Source organism: Temnothorax longispinosus, unplaced genomic scaffold (assembly GCF_030848805.1).
Source record: "Temnothorax longispinosus isolate EJ_2023e unplaced genomic scaffold, Tlon_JGU_v1 HiC_scaffold_15, whole genome shotgun sequence".
Classification (NCBI taxonomy): domain Eukaryota; kingdom Metazoa; phylum Arthropoda; class Insecta; order Hymenoptera; family Formicidae; genus Temnothorax; species Temnothorax longispinosus.
In genome coordinates, this window is record NW_027269959.1 from 129,398 (window position 1) to 149,929 (window position 20,532).

The window sequence follows — 20,532 nt, forward strand, 5'->3', positions numbered from 1 at the left end:
CGCGTGTCGCTTCTGCCAGGTCGATTTGATATTTTTTACGGATAGGCTCGTACAATTGTAAAATGCTTAGGTTGTTCATTGGAGTATAATGCTGTACGAATTCTATAGAGTGAACAGATGGATGGCTCATCGTAGTAGTCCCTGCTTTAATTTTACATCCTTGGCGTATGGAAATAATGCCAGAATTACTTATTTCTTCCTGTTTGCTTTGTTGGCATTCTATACGGATTATTTCTCGTTTCCTTGTAGTATATATCCAATTTCCGGGCGTAGTTAAAGCTTTCCAGTATGTTTCTCGTAAGTTTTGTAATACTATGTTGCAATATTCCATTTCTATATTCTTATTTAGTAAGAGTTGAATATTACAACTTGTCGCTTGCCGTATCTTTTTCAAAGGAAATATAGCTGGGCAGATAAATACGGTGCTGGACGATATACATTCTCGCAGTTCCCCTTCTCGGAACTCGTAGAAGCTATCGGTGTCCTCGCTTATTCCAATATGTTCTGCGTCAGATTTAATTATTGCAAATTTTGTTTCATCGAAAGTGTTTTGTTAATACGCTCGAGCCTGGGTGTCGTGCGTCCCCGCGGTAACCTTCGGTGGGATTCTCGTGGTTGGCGGGGTCGAGAAGGAATAGTGCCTCTCTTAGTTTGAATTCTATATATTTCACGGAGATTGTTCACAAACTGTATTGCGCAAATGCCCGCGCTATTGACAACTGAGTCGCAGCGCGCGGATGACACAATAATTATAGTCGAATAGTACGCTCGTAACACGCCTGCTTATGGTCAAGTCCGACCACGATCTGCCGGAAGAAAACGGTCTCTCTACAGCGAAGGGAGATGAGCAAACCCGAAAAGACCCGAAGGGCCGAGTCGTCGCGACACGTGCGCCGCGCGCTGGTGGCAACCGCAGTGCTCACTAAAAAGAACGAACTTAAAGGTGTCGCGAAAAGTAATGCCCTCCCTTTTAATAAATACGCAACATATGCCGCCCGCCTTGAAAGACTCTGTTTTCAAAATACAAATCAAGCCCTTCAGGCGATAATTGCTACGGACGCTATCTTGACAAACGGGCAATTACAAGGAAGCGATGAGCGTTAATCAAGGTAACGCGATTGATAACCTAGGACCAGAAAATGAATTATGCGAGACTAGTGACTAGCCGGAAACAATTAAACGCGAACATAAACTAAATTAAGACTAAGCTAGAGACTAACAGTAATGCTTGAAAGAAATCGGTACAACATAAAAGAGACGCGAAGTATCTCGAACGGATTTGAAGGTAAATGATCCCACATCTAGGATCGTAAGGAATAGAGCAAGCATGTAAATTTGGTACGCAATTGACAATATGTTACTGGATTGAACGGAGTACAAATCTTAACCTAAGTGCTTAACCTAAGGAACAAGATACGAATTAAATGATATACAAAAAAAAATGTGCTTCACTGATCGATCGGTAGTATCGCCAACTTGGTTATGGGCCGTATGAACATTCCCTTGGCAACCACAGCAGAGCGGGATATACCGTCGGAGTCGGGACGAACTTCTTGGATTCGACCCAATAACCATTGCAAGGGCGCTAAGCCCTGTTGCTTAATCAGCACGAGTCGTCCTGGTTCCAATGCTGCTCTCAGGTTTTTCTTCCATTTAGAACGTTCCTGAAGGGAGCTCAAGTATTCCGTGCTCCACCTTCTCCAGAAATGCTGTTGGAGCTGCTGAACTAATTGCCAACGTGTTAATCTATTCTCGCTTACATCGGGAGAAGGGATACTGTTGAGCGGAGTACCGACCAGAAAGTGACCCGGTGTGAGGGGGGTCAGATCATTCGGATCATTACTTAATTGAGTGAGAGGCCGCGAGTTCAGAATTGCCTCTATTTCGCAAAGCACGGTCGTCATTTCCTCAAATGTTAAATGAGCCTGGCCAACGATACGAGACAAGTGATACTTAGCAGATTTTACGGCTGCCTCCCACAAACCCCCGAAGTGAGGCGCGTTGGGCGGTATGAATGACCATGACGTTTCTTGGTCGCGAAGGAAATCCTTAACGTTCGTCTGAACTTGCTCGCTGGCGACAAAATCATAGAGTTCCTTTATTTGCTTATTTGCACCAACAAAGGTCGTTCCGTTATCGGAGTAAATATTGACTGGCCTCCCTCTTCGCGATATAAATCTTCGCAACGTGGCTAAAAAGGCATCCGAGGTGAGGTCGCTTACTAGCTCTATGTGGACTGCCTTCGTGGCGAAGCAGACGAATATTGAGATTATAAGCCTTACAAATGCGGGCATTACGGCGCTTGCCCTCTTTCAGGTTTACCGGACCGGCGTAATCGACGCCGCAGTGTGAAAACGGTTTGGAGATTGTAACGCGACCACTGGGCAGTGAAGGTGATGCTATCCAGTTTAGGGCGATTGTGGAGTCGGACCACAAGAATATTCGACTGCTTGATAACTCGAAAGATTCGGAAATCTTTTTTAAGAGTTGCGCTAGAAGTACCGCCGCGCACAATTCTAGTTTGAGTAGCGTAATCGTCTTTAACGGAGCTACTCGAGATTTGGAGCATAGTAGTTCGATACGGTAATTCCCTGCGCCTTCGCCGGTGCGAACGTAAAAGCAGGCGCCGTAGGCCCGCTGACTTGCGTCGCAAAACCCGTGTATTTGAACCGACTGGGGGTCTGTTGCAAATTTAACGCGTCTGTGGATTTGTATTTGACTTAACTTGGATAGGCCCTGTTTGAAGGCCATCCAGCGAGAGTGGAGATGCTGAGGAACTGTCTCGTCCCATTCGACACCTGCTTGCCAAAGCTCTTGAAGGATTAGTTTAGCACTAGTGATCATCGGGCCGAGAAGGCCGAGTGGGTCGAACAATTTGGCTACTTCGGAGAGTATACCGCGTTTGTTTACTATGCTTGAATAATCTTGGGTTTTGTATGAGAATTGTAGGACGTCTCGTGCCTGATCCCACTGGATCCCTAAGATTCGCGAATCGGTGCTGTTAGTTATAGCGACCGTGTTGAGATGCGGGTTATCCACGTTTTCTAACAATAATGGACAATTTGAGGCCCACTTGCTAAGCTGAAAGGCCCCCAAGCGTAAGAGTTGCACGACTTCGTCCCGGATTCGCTTCGCATCTTCTATCGTATCCGCCCCGGTAAGAATGTCGTCGACGTAAAAATCACGTTCAACATGCTTGGATCCCACCGGGAAGTCTGTTCTGAATAGTTCGGCCAAATGTTTTAGGCATCTGGTAGCCAAATAAGAGGCCGAAGAAGTGCCGTAAGTGACGGTTATTAACTCGTATGTTTTCACGCTTGAGTCCGCATTATCTCTCCATAAAATTCTTTGGAGATGTGTCTGTGACGGTGCTACTAATATTTGCCTGTACATTTTCACTATGTCGGCAGTGAAAACGTAAGCAAACGTGCGGAAACGCATTAAAATTGAAGCTAAGTCCTGTTGAACGACCGGCCCCACAATTAAGACGTCGTTAAGTGATAAACCCGAACTGCTCTTACAGGACGCGTCAAAGACAACTCGGAGTTTGGCCGAATTGTCAGAATTTTTATATACGCCATGATGGGGCAGGTAAAAGGGAGTTGAATCCTCACTTGGTGGAACGTCTATTTCCATCATGTGATTCAAGGACTCGTATTCGCGTAAGAAGTGTTCGTATCGCTCCCTCAAAAGTGGATCGCGACTGAGGCGTTTCTCGAGATTTAACAATCGCTTCAAAGCGACCTCCCTGGAATCCCCTAGTCTATTAACCATATTTTCCCTGAGCGGGAGCTGTACCACGAATTGGCCTTGTGGCGTTCGGGACACGGTTTTCAGAAATTGTTGTTCGCAATAAGATTCCTCGGCAGTGAGAGAGACTGACTTGTTTGTGACTTCTTCTTGTTGCCAAAAGTGGCCTAATTGCTCATGTAACTCCGCGTTGGACACGATCGCGTGTAGCGCCTGGACACGTTTAGTTGAAGCCGACGAGTTATTTAAGCGACCCGCCAGAATCCAGCCCAATCGCGTTTTCTGTAACGTGGGATGTTTGTGTGAAGCCTTGATCTGACCGACACACATTAACTCCCAAAAGAACTCGGCACCGAGCAAGATGTCGATATCTGCGGCTTTATGGAAGTTGGGATCGGCTAGCTTGAGATTTCGCGGAATGTCGAAGTTATCGCGCTTTAAGTTGTACGCGGGTAGTTTACTTGTAACTTGATCTGTCACGATGCAACTAATGTCGGCGTAATATGAATTAATCAGCGAATGAATTCTCAAATTTACGACTTGAGACGAATTGGTAACTGATCCGTTAACTCCGGAAATGGATACGCTTTGATCTTGAGGCTTTAAACCTAGGATGTTTAACAATTTTCTAGAAATAAAATTAGCTTGCGAGCCGCAGTCTAATAAAACGCGGCACTCTACTGGTAAGCCTTGACTGTTATTGACGCTTGCGACGGCCGTAGATAGCATAATGTGATTGTCGTTTGAAAGATTCGACGCGTGCGTGACTGTCACGGAAGAAGTTTTTGATTCGTCAACTTCATTTTTCTTTACTGGAACTTGAATCACGGGGTTCCGAGCTGCTCGAAAGGTGAAGAAGAGAATTATGTTTGGCAGCACACGTTTTGCAAGTGCCTGACGCACATTGATTAGCCGCATGCGATGTAGATCTTAAGCAATTGCCGCAAAGCTTTCGTTTGCGTACTTCGGCGATCCTACGGGGAATCGGGAGAGCTAAAAAATTCTTGCAGCGATAGATAGAATGCTCACCGTTGCAATAGCTGCATTTGTACTTGACGGCCGCGTGACAGGAAGATTGATGCTTAAGGTTGGCCTTGGAATTGGTTCCGATAGATGATTTGCCCGTCGCCTCTAGGACCTGACATTTATGAGATATGAACTCGAGTAATTGTTTCAATGTGGGAGGATCCGTACCTGTCAAAGACGTTTGCCACTCCCGGGATGTGACTGCGTCCAGTTTTGAACTCAGTATACATGTTAATAGATCGTCCCAATGAGTGATGGGGCGTTTCAATGCCTGAAGGGCGTGAATGTGCTTAGTTGCGCCGTCTGAAATTGAGCGCAGCTCACTTGCAATTTCCTTCGACATTGGAGGAAGTTCTATAATCGCTTTTACATGCGTTTGGATGATAACTCGCTTGTTGTCGTATCGATCCTTTAACAACCGCCACGCTACGTCATAGTTTAGTTCTGATATTTTGAGAGAACTTATAACATCGCTCGCCTCGCCCGAAAGGCATCCACGCAGGTATTGCAATTTTTCAACGTTGCTGATAGAAGCGTTGGTGTGAATAATGGAATGAAAACCGTCAAAAAAGGGAAACCACTCCTCATATTTGCCCGTAAACTTGGGTAAATCTAGCTTTGGTAATCGAATGTTGGCTCTAGAATCGGAAGCGTTAGACAAACCGGAAGCCAATGGCGACGGTGAAGTGAGGCTTGGCGTGGGAGACTCCGAGGGACTAAGTATCTCTATTATTTTGCCGCACAGCGTGTAGTAACTATCCTCAAAACATGCTCGATCGTTGGCCTCGCCTTCGTCTAAAGATTCTAGCTCAGATTGTACCGCGTCGTATTCCCTCCAATAATCTTCCAATTTCGCTTTTCGCTCTGTAAGTTGAGCCCTCACGGAAGGTGTGACGGAAGTTACTGCGTGAACGTATGTGGCGGTACGTGTGCACGAGGCTTTAATTGTGGCGCGACGTTTTCGGAGAGCCGTCACGTTTTGTTCACTTGCCATTTTCACGCGGGTTAATTAACGAGTCTGATCGATAACACTCAAACAATAACCCTTACCTGTCGGTAACGCGCGCAAGTAGTCTGGATCGCGACGTGGTTCGTAGCGTGCTTCGTGGCGTATCCGATTCGTTGGACGACGCCGGATGAAGGGCGGCTGATGATGTGCGACGGAAATCAGCCTTGCTGTTGACGGATGTAGACAATGGCGCTGGACGATGGACGTTGGCCGCGGAACTCTGGATACGGGCCGTGGAACGCCGCCTGAGAAGATGGCCGCGGAATGCTACCTGACAAGATGGCGATAGGCGCGACACTGGGTCGCCACTCTGGATACGGGCCGTGGAACGCCGCCTGACAAGATGGCCGCGGAATGTTGCCTGACAAGATGGCGATAGGCGCGACACTGGGTTGCCCGCCAAAACTTCCTCGTAGATGGTTGCCAAATTTCTCGGCCACTGCTGCCGAGATATGTCTCCCCCCGCGGACACTTGTCAGTCTCGCAGGCCGTAGAAAATTCCGATTGTCGCAGACTGTCGATGATGCGTTTCGGCAGTTGCGATGCGCTTGCGATCCTTCTGGAAGGATCGAGAGATCGTGGAAGGCGCCTGCTGCTTCACGCGATTGACGTTGTGCAGGTGCTCAAAATCTCCGGGTGAGTCGAGCGGACCATCCGGCTCGAAGGACCAAATGTTGTGTTAATACGCTCGAGCCTGGGTGTCGTGCGTCCCCGCGGTAACCTTCGGTGGGATTCTCGTGGTTGGCGGGGTCGAGAAGGAATAGTGCCTCTCTTAGTTTGAATTCTATATATTTCACGGAGATTGTTCACAAACTGTATTGCGCAAATGCCCGCGCTATTCACAACTGAGTCGCAGCGCGCGGATGACACAATAATTATAGTCGAATAGTACGCTCGTAACACGCCTGCTTATGGTCAAGTCCGACCACGATCTGCCGGAAGGAAACGGTCTCTCAACAGCGAAGGGAGACGAGCAAACCCGAAAAGACCCGAAGGGCCGAGTCGTCGCGACACGTGCGCCGCGCGCTGGTGGCAACCGCAGTGCTCACTAAAAAGAACGAACTTAAAGGTGTCGCGAAAAGTAATGCCCTCCCTTTTAATAAATACGCAACAGAAAGCTTGTTTAGCAGGTAATGGTACGGCTCTATACATTTTATATATTCCAGGAATTAATAATGGAATATGCAGAATATAAATCAATCGATTTCCGGAATAGGCAATTCGTAAGTTGGATATTTTTATAAGTTGATCCATTCCGATTTCGTCAGTACTCACCGGAAATTCTGTATGGGGATTTTGTTTTTTTATTAACTTACAATTTTCTATTAATTGTTGTGGTAAAATTAAACGGGGGTGGATGAATCCCTGCTTTCCAAATAATATTCCATCGATCAGAATATTCAAATCTATTTCATGCTGCAGTATTTCTGTATCGAGTTTTGTCATAACTTCCCAAAAATATCGATGCCTTTGATTTAACATCGCTTTAATTTCTATTGCGCTAAGCTGCTTTCTTATCTCCCATGTGGCGTTGTACAGTTCCCCGAAACGCGCTCGCGTTGCTACAGTTTGATTCACGAGTAGCAGAGCGAGATCGTTAGTTTTATTTTCTACATGCATTATTGCATTACGCATGGCATATTCGTCTTCGATGGTTAAGGTTCCGAATAATATCTTGCTAAGTTGTCCAATAAATTCCAAGGGAGCTCGTTTTGTGCGGGATTCTCCTATGAGTTCGCGTATATGATCTTGATATTGCTTTATCTTATTTAATTTAGCAATTAATGAAGTCAATCGTGGTCGTATTTCACAATGTGAGTTGTGATCACCACATTGTTGTAGTATTGAGTCTATTTGCCGTTCGAGTTTGGCCGTTGCATTTTTAATATCGCGCAAGTCGATGTAGATTTATCATCTTCCAAGAATTCTCGGACGTACGCATTTCTCCAACGGCCTCGAAAAATATTCCAGGATTATCTTTTAAACCAGTAATTGTGTATTCTTTTTCCTTCATCCCTGATCTGCAATCCGAGCAGGTTTAGTTCGGTCTACATGTACGATTTTAATTTTATTTGGCGGAATTAATATTTTAATATTATTATTTTCTAAGATTTCCACAATTTCATACGGTCTTGTATATTCGTCATCGAACTTGTTTTTCTTTTTAGGTTTTAGTAAATATATAAAATCTCCTACTTTATACGTTTGTGTTTTTAATTTCTTATCATAATAGTGTTTATAACGTGTTTTGGCTAACCCTAAATTTGACACGGCTAGTTTCCTTAGATCAGTTAATTTATCAATAAGTTCGCTCACATAATCGTCATACGTTTCTACAGGATTTTCTGTCTTTATTTCAGATGGCAATCGTGCGGCTTTGCCGAATACTAATTCATACGGTGTAAATTTTGTTCCCTCATGTACGCTAGTATTATATGAAAACATAGCATGCTCGAGCCAATTATCCCAATCGTGTTCATCAGATATATAATGCTTTAAATATTCGGTTAATACATGGTGGCTTCTTTTTAACGAGCCATTGGATTGAGGATGGAAAGCAGATGTGCAATATTGTTTTATTTTAAAATATTGTGCAAATTTCTTCATTATTGAACTAGTAAAATTTGAACCTTGATCCGTCAAAATTGCTTTAGGACTTCCAAATTGACAAATAAATCTACGCGTGAATGCTTTTGCGATTTCCTCTGAGTTCGCTTGCACAAGAGGTACGGCAACTGAATATTTCGTTAATTGATCCTGAATCGTTAAAATATATTCATTACCATTGTCAGTATCCCAGATAACAAAATGCCCGCAAAGTGAGCTCACGACGCGTGCACGTCGTGCGGATAATTTGCACGGCGTGCACTCATGGTGTTAGACAGATGCGTCCTCAAATGATGCTCATATGACTCGCACGCGTGAGTGCCGCATGCATGCGGGTCATATGAGCATCAATTGCTCTCACCTTGTACCCTACTTTTTAATATAAATATAATATATGTACTATTACAGTGTTATAAAAACGTTAAATTAAAGAAGACCAAATATATATTTATTTATAAACATTTTTATTTCAAAATTTGCACACACGTGAGTGCCGCATGCGTGCGGCTCATATGAGCATCAATTGCTCTCACATATATTATACATACATATATACGCTCTCTAGATATATCTATGTATATATATATATATGTATATACATAGATATATATATATATATATATATATATATACATAGATAAATAATTTTAAATAAGATGTTAACAGAAGCAACTTAACACTTAGCTTACAAACACGGTTCACGACAGTTTTCAACGTAGAGAATGGTGCAGTACAATGCGGTTGAATTGTTAAAGACGAGAGTTTTCTCTATTGTAAAAAGTATATGACGCAGCAGGGTCGAGAAGAACGACAACTTGTAGGGTAACTTCAACGTGAATTCACCCCTGAACGTGGAGGCGTACGCCCCAATGACCCCACAGAGTAATCCGTAATGAATTCCTAATGGACCTATGTCTAATTAATTTACTACATTAATTTGATGCCTCAAGCCCTCAAAGGAGATGGTATGCATGTACGCTAATTATATATATAAATATATAATAATTATATTATATATGTATATATATATATATATATATATATATATAAGGGATCTTTATATATATATATATATATATATATATATAGGGTGAATAATTTTAATCGACGCAGGCAAATATCTTGAAAAATATGGAAGATACAGAAAAATGTTCCAGACAAATGTTGTATGTCTATAACAGGGACACATAATTCGGATGTGAGTCATATAGTACAAGATCCCGACTAAAATCGACCTTCACCCATCTGTTTTCCTAATAAAAGGTATTTTTTATCAAACATAATGAATAAACAAACAAATCCAGTAGGTTCCGTGATAAAACGCGCAGAGAGAGACGCCCGGGAGGTTTTAGTCAGTGAAAGCCCGATTTTAGTCGGGATCTTAGACTAATATCATAGATTTTGTTTTCAAGAAATTTTGAAAGCGACTAATGAAACTTGATTTTTTCCTTGAGATACAAGTTGTACATCTCGTCGAGACGTTTTGAAAAGACTTTAATAAAGCTTTCTTTCGGTATTTCTGTAGATATTTTAACTTATGATATAATATTTTTAATATAAAATAGAAAATATCTCGTGAAGTATTCACTTTTCTATGATTTTACCTTCATATTTTTATACGTAGAATTATGAAAAAAATTATTGTTGTAAAAAAATATATATATATATATTTTTTTAAAAAATTTGATTGGATTTCATAGACGCATTCAATTTTGCAAAATTGCAAATGTAAAAATTAATATTATTATTCGCTTTCTTTCATTATTCTACGTATAAAAGAATGAAGGTAAAATCATAGAAAAGTGAATACTTCACAAGATATTTCATATTATAGATTAAAAATATAACAAAATTTAAAATATCTCCAGAAATTCCGAAAAAGAGCTTTATTACAGTCTTTTGAAAACTTTTCGATGGGATCTACAACTTTTATCTCAAGGAAAAAATCATATTCCATTAGTCGCTTTCAAAATTTATTGAAAACGACGACATCTATGACAAGACACATCAGAATTATATATATATGTATATATATATATAAACAGCACGGACGGACAGACAGACGGACGAACGAGCGAAGGGACGGATGAATAACGGACAGACGAAAGGCGAGCAAAGAAACGAACGGATAAATAAATAAATGTAGAAATTTTCTTTGCTCGTCTTTTCGTCTGTCCGTTAATTCATCCGTCCCTTCGCTCGTCCGTCCGTTTGTCTGTCCGTCCGTGCTGTTTATATATATATGTATATGTATATATAAAATAATAAAATATACGCGCGCGCGCGCGCGCGCGCGTGTGTGTGTGTGTGTGTGTGTGTGTGTGTGTGTGTGTGTGTGTGTGCGCGCGCGTGTGAGTGAGCGAACGAACGGATGAGCGAAAGGGACGAGCGCGCACCTACACACACACACGCACGCACGCACGCACGCATACACGCTCGCTACATTGCTGTAGCGGCCCTTACTCTACTTACCTTATGCATTGCGCTCTCTCTCTCTCTCTCTCTCTCTCTCTCTCTCTCTCTCTCTCTTTCTCTCCTCGCTTTGTGGTAGCGATGACGGTGTCGGTGGCGGCGGCGGTATAACTTCCGTCGCTATCGTCGCTGTCGTCATTGTCGGTGGCATTGGTGCCAGAGACGGCGGCGTCATCCCCGTTGCTGTCGTCATCGTCGGTGGCATCGGTGCCAGAGACGGCGGCGTCATCCCCGTTGCTATTGTCGTCGTGGGTGGAATCGGTGTCGATGGCGGAGGCGGAATTATCGCCTTTGCTGTCGTCGTCGATGGCGGAGGCGGAGGCGGCGGCGGCATTACCGCCGTTGCTGTCGTCGTCGATGGGGTCGGTGGCGGCAGCTTGCTCGCCACACCTCCCTCACTTTTGGCTAAAATAAAAAAAAATTACTAAATTTCTAATAAATTATAAATAAATACAGTTTATCCAATCAGCACCGTTCTTTACAAGGATACACATTCGTGAGCCACGTGCCTCTATATTATATTTCGAAGCGCTCGCTTCACGGTAGTATATCCGTTCATGAAACAGTACTAATTGTAAGTAATGCGTTACTTGTAACGCCGTTACCATTACCGTTATTTTTTTATAGTAACAATTTGGTAATGACATGACGTTTTTCCATAACGGTAATGGTCACGACGTTACAAGTAACGCGTTACTTCCCAACCCTGCATTTATAATATATGTATTAATTATACATATATTATAAATATATAATATAAATGTAATACTTACATTTACTTTTGATCTTTTTTATATAACATAATTCCTGTAGTTATTTGGCACATAAAGTAGGTAAGCTAGCAGTTATCAAAAAATCAATATTTTGCGAGATGTTATATTTTATTCTGGCATATATTTTGACATGAAATATAAAATATCTTGTAAACTATTCTTTTTTTGATAACTGTACCTACTTTTATGCGTAAAATAGTGGAACGAGTAAGTTGATTTAAAGACAACGCATAGTTGCTTTTAAAAAAAATAATGCAATTTATAATGTGCAATTACATACTTTTTTTGGGAAGTAACTATGTTTTTCTCACATTAATTGATTTGTCTCACTATGCTACATATAAAAGTATCAATATATATAACATCAAATATCCCGTAAACTATTGATTTTTTGATAGCTTTACTTTTATACTTTTATATGCCAAATAAGTAGAGAAATTATATTATATAAAGAAAATTGTATGATTCCATTAAAATAAACAAAGGTCACCTTAAAATCTCAGGAACACCTTCACCTAAGAAAAACGTTCATCGTAAGATGTTCCCCCTCAAAACAGAGTAAGTTTTACTTGAAACGTTTTTCAATGAAATCATCCGTTCGCAAAATATAGCGCTGTCAAATTTATAATGGGACACCCTGTATATAAATAATTTTTAATATTTTATTGGTAAAGCTGTTATCTATTTCTAAATCATGGTCTTTACTCTATATCGAATTGACGCAAAGTCAGAAAGCTTAGTGTATGTATATACTGTGTATTGATGTAGAATAAACCAAAAAAACGAATAGAAATGTTGTACAACAGTTTGCAATTATTCAATGAACATAACATAATTATGATAAAGACAAAAAGATAAAAATATCAACCAGTATTTGAAAGCAACCATTCATCGACGCATCGACGTCGATTCCACTAATTATTCCTGACAGAGTACGTAATGTGAATCTTTTTACTTTTAGATTTTGAATAGATTTTTAGTACGGGCAGTATATATCGGAACACGGCCGTAGTATGTGTCATATATGGGCCATTCCGCGTGAACCGGATCAGTCACCTCTCAGAAATGAATCAAATTTTGCATATCGGTAGTTTCTGACGAGATAAAATATGGTGTCAAATATATTTTTTTTAATTGCAAATTTTTTCAATTTATGAATAATGGAAAATTTACTGACTTTTTAATTAATAATTGCATAACTTTTTTCCTTTAAATGCAAAACAAAAATTTTTTAAATAAAAGTTGTCACAAAAGGATTATATTTTATGATGAAATTATTTACAACATAAAAAAAAATTATTTCGTACTATTTATTAAACAAATTATTTTTCAATAATTTTTTTAACTATCAAGGAGACGATCGAAAAATAAAAAAAAAATTTTGTCGCTAGGCGAACTTAATATCCAAGTTAATTTTATCAAAAACGAAATACGATGATGATTCGCAACCACGGTTTGCTGGACTTTTCTCGTTTGCTTCACTCAGACTGAAGCGGATTGAAGATACGGCGAATTTGACCGGGACGCGAATCGTGAACGATTTTAAACGGGCGGCTCCAAGTAATTAATTAAGAGAAACACCTTCTTAGGGCGAGTGTCCCGAGCGGTCTGGTCACGTGGAATTTCTTCCTCGTTCCGCCGGCTTGGTTGTGCCCCATCTATCTGCACGCGTGCGTATCTTTTTGTTAATAACAAGTTTCCCCTGTACATACAAATTTTCATTTTTTCTACTTTTTTCCCTCTCTCTCTCTCTCTCTCCCTCTCCCTCCCTCCCTCCCTCTCTCTCTTTTTCTATCTCCTCCCTCTCTGTCTGATTCTTTGTTCCTTATAAGTTTGAATCTTCAATATTTCTAAAATAGTTGTTGTGCACATAGAATAGCGGTTATCAAACTTCCTTTCGTTTTGTTTTCATTATATTCCTGCAAAATGGGTTTTGTACCCGAAATTTGTAACCCAATTATGGCCACTAAGCTGCAAAGAATTGCAGCACCGATTTTTTGGTATTTTGCAGGAATTTAATCGAAACGAGGAAAAGTAAAGTGAGTATTGAAGACTAACTTAGTAAATATAGGTGTGAAACGTTTGGAGAAGAAGAAGCCTTCGTATTGCCACAGACTGTCCCGGAAGAAAGGAGCGTTACGGAGGTTAGTATACATTATGCATTTATGATAACACTTTGATGAATATTTATTATACAAATCCCTCAAGCCTACTTAGAATTTGATCTATTCACTCGTTATTGAGATCTCAAAATCTTGGGTACTCGCAACTCGTGCGTTCACGTAAAAAAGTCACGGTGCGGTCTCGCTACGCGTATACTTGTCGCGAGGCTCTACCGTATCTCTTGATATTTACGAATAGAAAAATTTAATCAGACAGACAGACTGACTGACTGACGGACAGGCAGACCGGTTTTCTTACATTTTGAACTTTTGTTATATAAAACTTTATATAAAGGTTAGGTCAACTTTTTTACTATAATATTCTTTTTCACGAATATTTTTGTAAACATCATGTGCAAATTAGCATATATGCGCACGCACGCACACACACATACGCACGCATGCACGCACGCACGCATGCACGCACGCACACACACACACACACACACACACACACACACACACACACACAAATTTTGTTCTTTGACATAGTGTAAAATATTGCAAAATGTTAATAATTTTTATTTTTTTAAAGTTTTTTTAGAATCTAAAATATAAGTAGTATCTGTGTAAAAGATAAATACGCAATCCTTTGTCTATTTTAACATTGAACTAAAAATTATGCATGTTCGTAGCGTGTAATAATACTTAGTAGTATAGTCATTAGTAATGTAATGGTAGTACATACTGTTGGAGACACAATGATATTGGTGCGCGTTCATATAATTGCCGTGCTTATGCGACTGGAGGCGACATCTCGCACTTGCGAAATGTAATCGCGAAAGAAGTAGTGCCGGCGTAATGTGCGCGTAGGATCTGCGCTCGGACGCCAACGTGTGAAGACGGACAGTTCGATACCGATATACCACGGGAATGCACGTGCTGTCGGCTGTATCAATAAAACCTATATCGTTCATCTAAGCACGCGTACTAATCTCTTTATTTTCCTGCGCATTACCTTTGGTTTCCCAACACATACAGTGTCATAAGCGTCTGTTCCAACGGTATTGATTTTAATAACAATCAGAAGCGTCTGTTCTGACGGTACTGGCATTTACGATAAAAATTTATGGAAAATATTAATAATAATATTTTAATACAGAAAGCTGATGCGTCTATTCTGACAGCACTGGTTTAAAAAATGACAAAAGCATATGTTGTGATTATACTGGCCTTTAATAATAACAATATAAATGTCAAAGGCATCTATTTTGACACAGGCTAGTTACTTGCAGTAATATAAAAGCTGAAGCGTCTATTCTTATATACTTAGTTTTATAAAATAAAAATAAACAAAGGATTGCTGTCATATTTACACTATTTTTTTAAACTTATTTCATATCGACTCAACATTATTTTCGACTACATCAATTTTCTGTCAAGTGTTGTTTTATATATTAATATTCATATATTAATATTTATTATTCTTTACAGGCGACAGGCTCTGAAGAGGCGTCAAGAAAATGACGCAGAAATTGCGGCAAGTATGGACAACGAATCCATCAATTTCTGAAAATGTGCGGCAAGTATGGACAACGAACCCATCAATTTCCGAGAATCTGCGGCAAGTATGGACAACGAATCCATCAATTTCCGAGAATCAACGGTAACATTGCCCGATATGATGGATTCAAACTGCAATACCGAAGTAACGCAGTGTCCGTCGCAAGAAAATAAAGGTATGTGCAATTTAAATGTCGAAAAGTGCGATGATGATGATGATGACCTTGTCATCGATAATACGGGCCTTCTAGATACAAATCATATCTAAGAGTGCATGCTTGAAGGCCGTAGCATTGAGTGCGTTCAGCCGATACTCCGCTAGCCTAGCAATCGTGAGCAGTCGCTCGTTTGGTAGCGGTTTTGATTTGCAACGCCGTTTAGCGCTATCAAAGTATCGGCTGGACGGCTCTTAGCGGTTGGTAGCGGTCGCCATTTTTTTGTAAGTCGAACATAACCGCGAATATCTCGTTGTGCGACGACGACGACGATTTTGTACTCACAAACAATACGCGTAACGAGCACGAGAGCGACGACAAGAGCCTGCAGGAATATTGATAGAGAGCGAGCTGGCGCTGAGGATCTGCTCGAGCAGCACCGACGACGAAGCCGTAGAGGAAACCGAGAACGTCGTCACCCAACCGAAGACGATCAAGAGGATTGTCCTGGACCGCCGGCAGGATCCCGTCGACGTTAACGCGCAATTCACAGCGGCCGAGAGCGAACATTATAGCGATCTCCTAGACGTACCGAGCTCCCAATCATTCCATAATAAATAAATAAAAAAAATGGACTAGTAAGTATAATTACGTCTGTTAATTTGTGAGTTATGTCTATGATATTCGCCGCTAATACACACACACACACATACGTATATTATGTACTTCTATTTATCTCCAGCATACCTGTTGAATACGTACCACCGGATGAACAACAATTGACTGAGTTGGAGACACTAACTGATGTGACACAAGATGGAACCATGTTAAAAACAACATATAATTATCAGGGCGAGTTATATGAAGTGACGGACAGTAGTGAAACTCACTCTAAACTACAGGCAGGTTAGTGGAATTTACTTACACAATATATTAAACATAGAAATTATAGGTTTCTCGTAGTAGTACAAGTGCAAGCAAGTAATATATGAATTGTCATGAAATGAACTATTTTATTGCAGATGTAAACTTCTTCGCCGAATTTTTCCAAAAAATTACTGAAAAGAACGCTGTACAAGATAACGTGGGTGAATCTGACTGTAACCAAATCAACCCGGATTACACAATGGTAGCACCCGGATCACACAACCCGGATAACGCTGTACAAGATAACATGGGTGAATCTGACTGTAGCCAAATCAACCCGGATCACACAATGGAAGCACAAGAGGACCTCAACGAAATACCTAACAATGATGAAAACGGTACATTATGAATTTCCTAAATTAATGTGTTAGAGATTAAGTTAAGTTTAAAAAAAAACAATACGCACATTTGTTTCATACAATAATCAATTTTTTATATATTCTTTATTCTTTATTTCAGATTTTAAATTTCAATGGGATCATAAATCCATTTTATTCCTTCTATCCAAATATTCCAAACGGCTGGCGAAATTTAGAAGTCCAACAATAAAAAAAATTACGCTTTGGAGAGAAATAAAAAAAGAATTTGATGACATAGGGATTTCGCAGGTTACTGCACAAATGATTAACCATAAATTTCGCAATTTGAAAACCAGATATAAACATATAAAAGATAATAACAAAAAAACCGGACGAGGGCGACAGTCATGGGAGTATTACCAGCAGATGGAGGATATTTTGGAAAATGATAAATCTGTTAATTTTGACACCGGTATTGCGTCAATGGATGATGGACCAATCAACTTATCGCAGAGCAGGATTTCATCAGCAAACAGGTTATCACCGACATTAATATCAGTTATTCAAAATTTTTATGATAATTGTGATTTCGCGCATTTTTTGTCACATATTCCGTCTTTTTCCTCGTCTTCTGACGCGTTTTCGGACAGTGATGCAGAAGTTATTGCTGATACGCCCTCCACTTCACGTGATGCAGAAGTTAGTACTGATACGCCCTCCAATTCACGCCACCCGGATGTTGGCGATCGTAGTTGTAGTCCGAATGGAGAGTCAACATCATCAGAGACTGCACAATCTCCAACATTGTCTACCCCGTCGAAAGAATATAAAACTAGAAAATCCACCCATGCAAAACAATTATACTCACAAAGAAACAAAACATTGCAACAGGAGAAAAGCAAAATAGATGTACTTCGAAGCATTGAAAATACAATTGCTACAGCATTTACACAAAAAAATGAAATATTGCAACGCGAGTTGCAACGTAAAAATCAAATATTGGAAAGACGAAATCAACTTTTGGAAAATTTAATTGAGAAAATAACACCACGCAATACAGGTCTTCCTAATTAAAAAAAAATTGAGTCTTTATATATAGGTATCTTAATAAATAAAAAATGATTTAATTTTATAACAAAAATGAAAAATTTATTACAATATATAAACAAAAATACTCAGTTTACAAGTTATTCATTATTTGTTCCCTTTTCATCCGCGCATTCAACTGCTTCATTTTCATCGACACATATCATTATTGTAGTCTTCACCATTTTCATCATTAATGTTCTCATTCAACAAGTAGTTCTCCCTTATATTCATTTCATCGTGCATTAAAAGAAAATTGTGGAGAATGCAGGCCGCTGCAATGATGTAATTTGCCATTCTTACACTATAAACATCGATATATTTCAATCTCCGCCATTTGCACTTCAATAATCCAAATGCACGCTCAATAATCGACCGTATAGACGAAAGTTTGATGTTATATCTAAACTGTTCTGGCGTGAGATGTCCGTTGTCTCGAAAAGGTGTCATCAGATTTTAAAGCAATGGATACGCTGAATCGCCTAGAATGTGCTTTCGTGGTGGTAGAATTGGATTTTCTTGATTCATCAGTCTGTTAAAAATGGAGCTACTGCGAAATACAGCTGCATCATGTGCTCGTCCTGGCCGACCAATTAGGCAATCTATAAACTTGCCCGTATGATCGCATATGCCTGCAATAACATATAATAACCTATGAATGTAATTGTTCGATTCTCAAAACAAAAACAACATATTATGCATTTCTATCATATCTTGACAATTTAATCGCACACGACGATTTAATACCTAATAATATGTAAGTATTAAATAATATGTAATTAAATATTATTATGAGAATTGAAATTGATAGTCAACGAACCTTGAAAATTAATTGAATGGAATCCTTTACGATTATAATAATCGTTTGCATTTCCGGGCGGTTGTTTGATGGGAATGTGACATCCGTCAATGGCCCCCACAACACCCGGAAATCCTCGCGATCGCATACGGAAAATCTGGAACAAACAAAACAGAATTCACAACATTGCTGATATATGGTATAAAATAAAAAGATTCTACGAATTACCCTTTCATTATTTTCACACTCTTCGGCATTTGGCCATATTACAAATTGTGGCATCATATCTTTTAATGCACAAATTACTTCTTTAAATACTACATGGGCGTTACTTTTTTGGAGCCCAAATCTGTCGGCAACGAATCTAAAGCTCTCAGGAGTGGCAATAATCCATATAGTTAACAGAATTTTTTTCCGTAACGGAACGTTGTTTTCATCTTGCCCAATTTGTCGATATATTAAATTTTCCAATTTCTTGTAACAAAAAAAATATTTAAAAACACGTGTTATGGTTAATATATACATTAGTTGCTTTTCATTTACACTCAAGTGATCTGAGTCACTCAGTTATGTGAGTATTTTATACTCAGGTAAGATATGTCATTTTGCACTTACCTGCTTATTTTGATGACAAAACTATCGCATAACAATACAGATTCACTTTTAATGTGAGTCTGTTAGGTTCATTAAAGCACACGGTCTCGATTGTGGATAAAAACTCAGTTGAATCTCACTTGCCAGCATGCAAAAAGAACGTGCATTCAACTGAGTTATGACGTCACAAGTGAGAATTATCTGAGTTTTGGTGTAAATGGAAAGCAACTATTATTTCATAGTGTTAAGTTTATTGTTATTAAAAAATATCTTACCTCATATGATGCTCGGCTCATTCTAAAATGCGAGCGAAATTAATTATCATTGTAACGTGGTACTACATGCTCATAGTAATGCAAATTTAAAATTTCTCCGTTCTGTCTATCTCCGTGTATTAAGTCATGTAGTATTGGTGCATCTTCTACACCAATCGCCAAAATATCGACGATATTTATACGTCCTGACAAATAAAAATTTATACATACATGACTAATTGATCATATACATACTACAAAGCTCATTATTATTTACTTCCTTACTTTGGTCATTTATAACAGGGAGTAAATCTTCGACCTCATCATCATCATCATCATCATCATCCAATAATTCATATAAAACCAAATTATCAATATTTTCCATACTGGTTATGGAATGATTGGGAGCTCGGTACGTCTAGGAGATCGCTATAATGTTCGCTCTTGGCCGCTGTGAATTTCGCGTTAACGTCGACGGGATCCTGCCGGGGGTCCAGGACGATCCTCTTGATCGTTTTCGGTTGGGTGACGACGTTCTCGGTTTCCTCGACGGCTTCGTCGTCGGTGCTGCTCGAGCAGATTCTTAGCGCCAGCTCGCTCTCTATCAATATTTCTGCAGGCTCTTGTCGTCGCTCTCGAGCTCGTTACGCGTATTGTTTGTGAGTACAAGATCGTCGTCGTCGTCGTCGCACAACGAAATAATTCACGGTTATGTTCGACTTACAAAAAGATGGCGACCGCTAACTACTAGCGCTTCTGTCCAGCCAAATTTTTCCGTAGCAAATGATAGCAAAGCGCTCGCTGCTTACGTGCGCTAGGCTAGCGGAGTATCGGCTGAACGCACCCATTGTCGACATTTCATTTATATTGAATGAAATCTACAGAACATTCGATAATCATGCGCGAGGAATAGAGTGCCAATTTAAAGATTGGAAACTTATAAACGCTCGTCGCAAAGGGTTATTGATGCAGTTGTGTTTCAAATGCCAAATGTGCAATTATAAAGACAACATCTGGTCCGAACCTACAGAACCAGACATATTGGATATTAATACAGCTGCTGTAGCTGCATCTATCACAACTGGAAATGGTTATGCCCAGTTGAATGAGCAATGT

General features: G+C 39.9%; 2 protein-coding genes and 1 pseudogene across 2 annotated transcripts; 1 reads left to right on the forward strand and 2 right to left on the reverse strand.

The window, feature by feature from the left end:
* Window positions 1-1,448: 1,448 nt before the first annotated feature.
* On the reverse strand, window positions 1,449-5,770 carry LOC139823661 (uncharacterized). The gene is made up of 3 exons (XM_071796179.1): window positions 4,780-5,770; window positions 2,323-4,589; window positions 1,449-2,240 (listed from the first exon to the last, which is right to left on the reverse strand). The coding sequence occupies exons 1-3, from the start codon at window positions 5,768-5,770 to the stop codon at window positions 1,449-1,451; spliced, it is 4,050 nt and encodes a 1,349-aa protein (XP_071652280.1).
* A 10,317-nt stretch (window positions 5,771-16,087) lies between these two features.
* LOC139823662 (uncharacterized) lies at window positions 16,088-17,757 on the forward strand. The gene is made up of 5 exons (XM_071796180.1): window positions 16,088-16,095; window positions 16,200-16,363; window positions 16,480-16,722; window positions 16,844-17,219; window positions 17,334-17,757. The coding sequence occupies exons 1-5, from the start codon at window positions 16,088-16,090 to the stop codon at window positions 17,755-17,757; spliced, it is 1,215 nt and encodes a 404-aa protein (XP_071652281.1).
* Window positions 17,758-17,919: 162 nt separating this feature from the next.
* LOC139823663 (putative nuclease HARBI1) lies at window positions 17,920-19,618 on the reverse strand (annotated as a pseudogene).
* Between the last annotated feature and the right edge of the window lie 914 nt (window positions 19,619-20,532).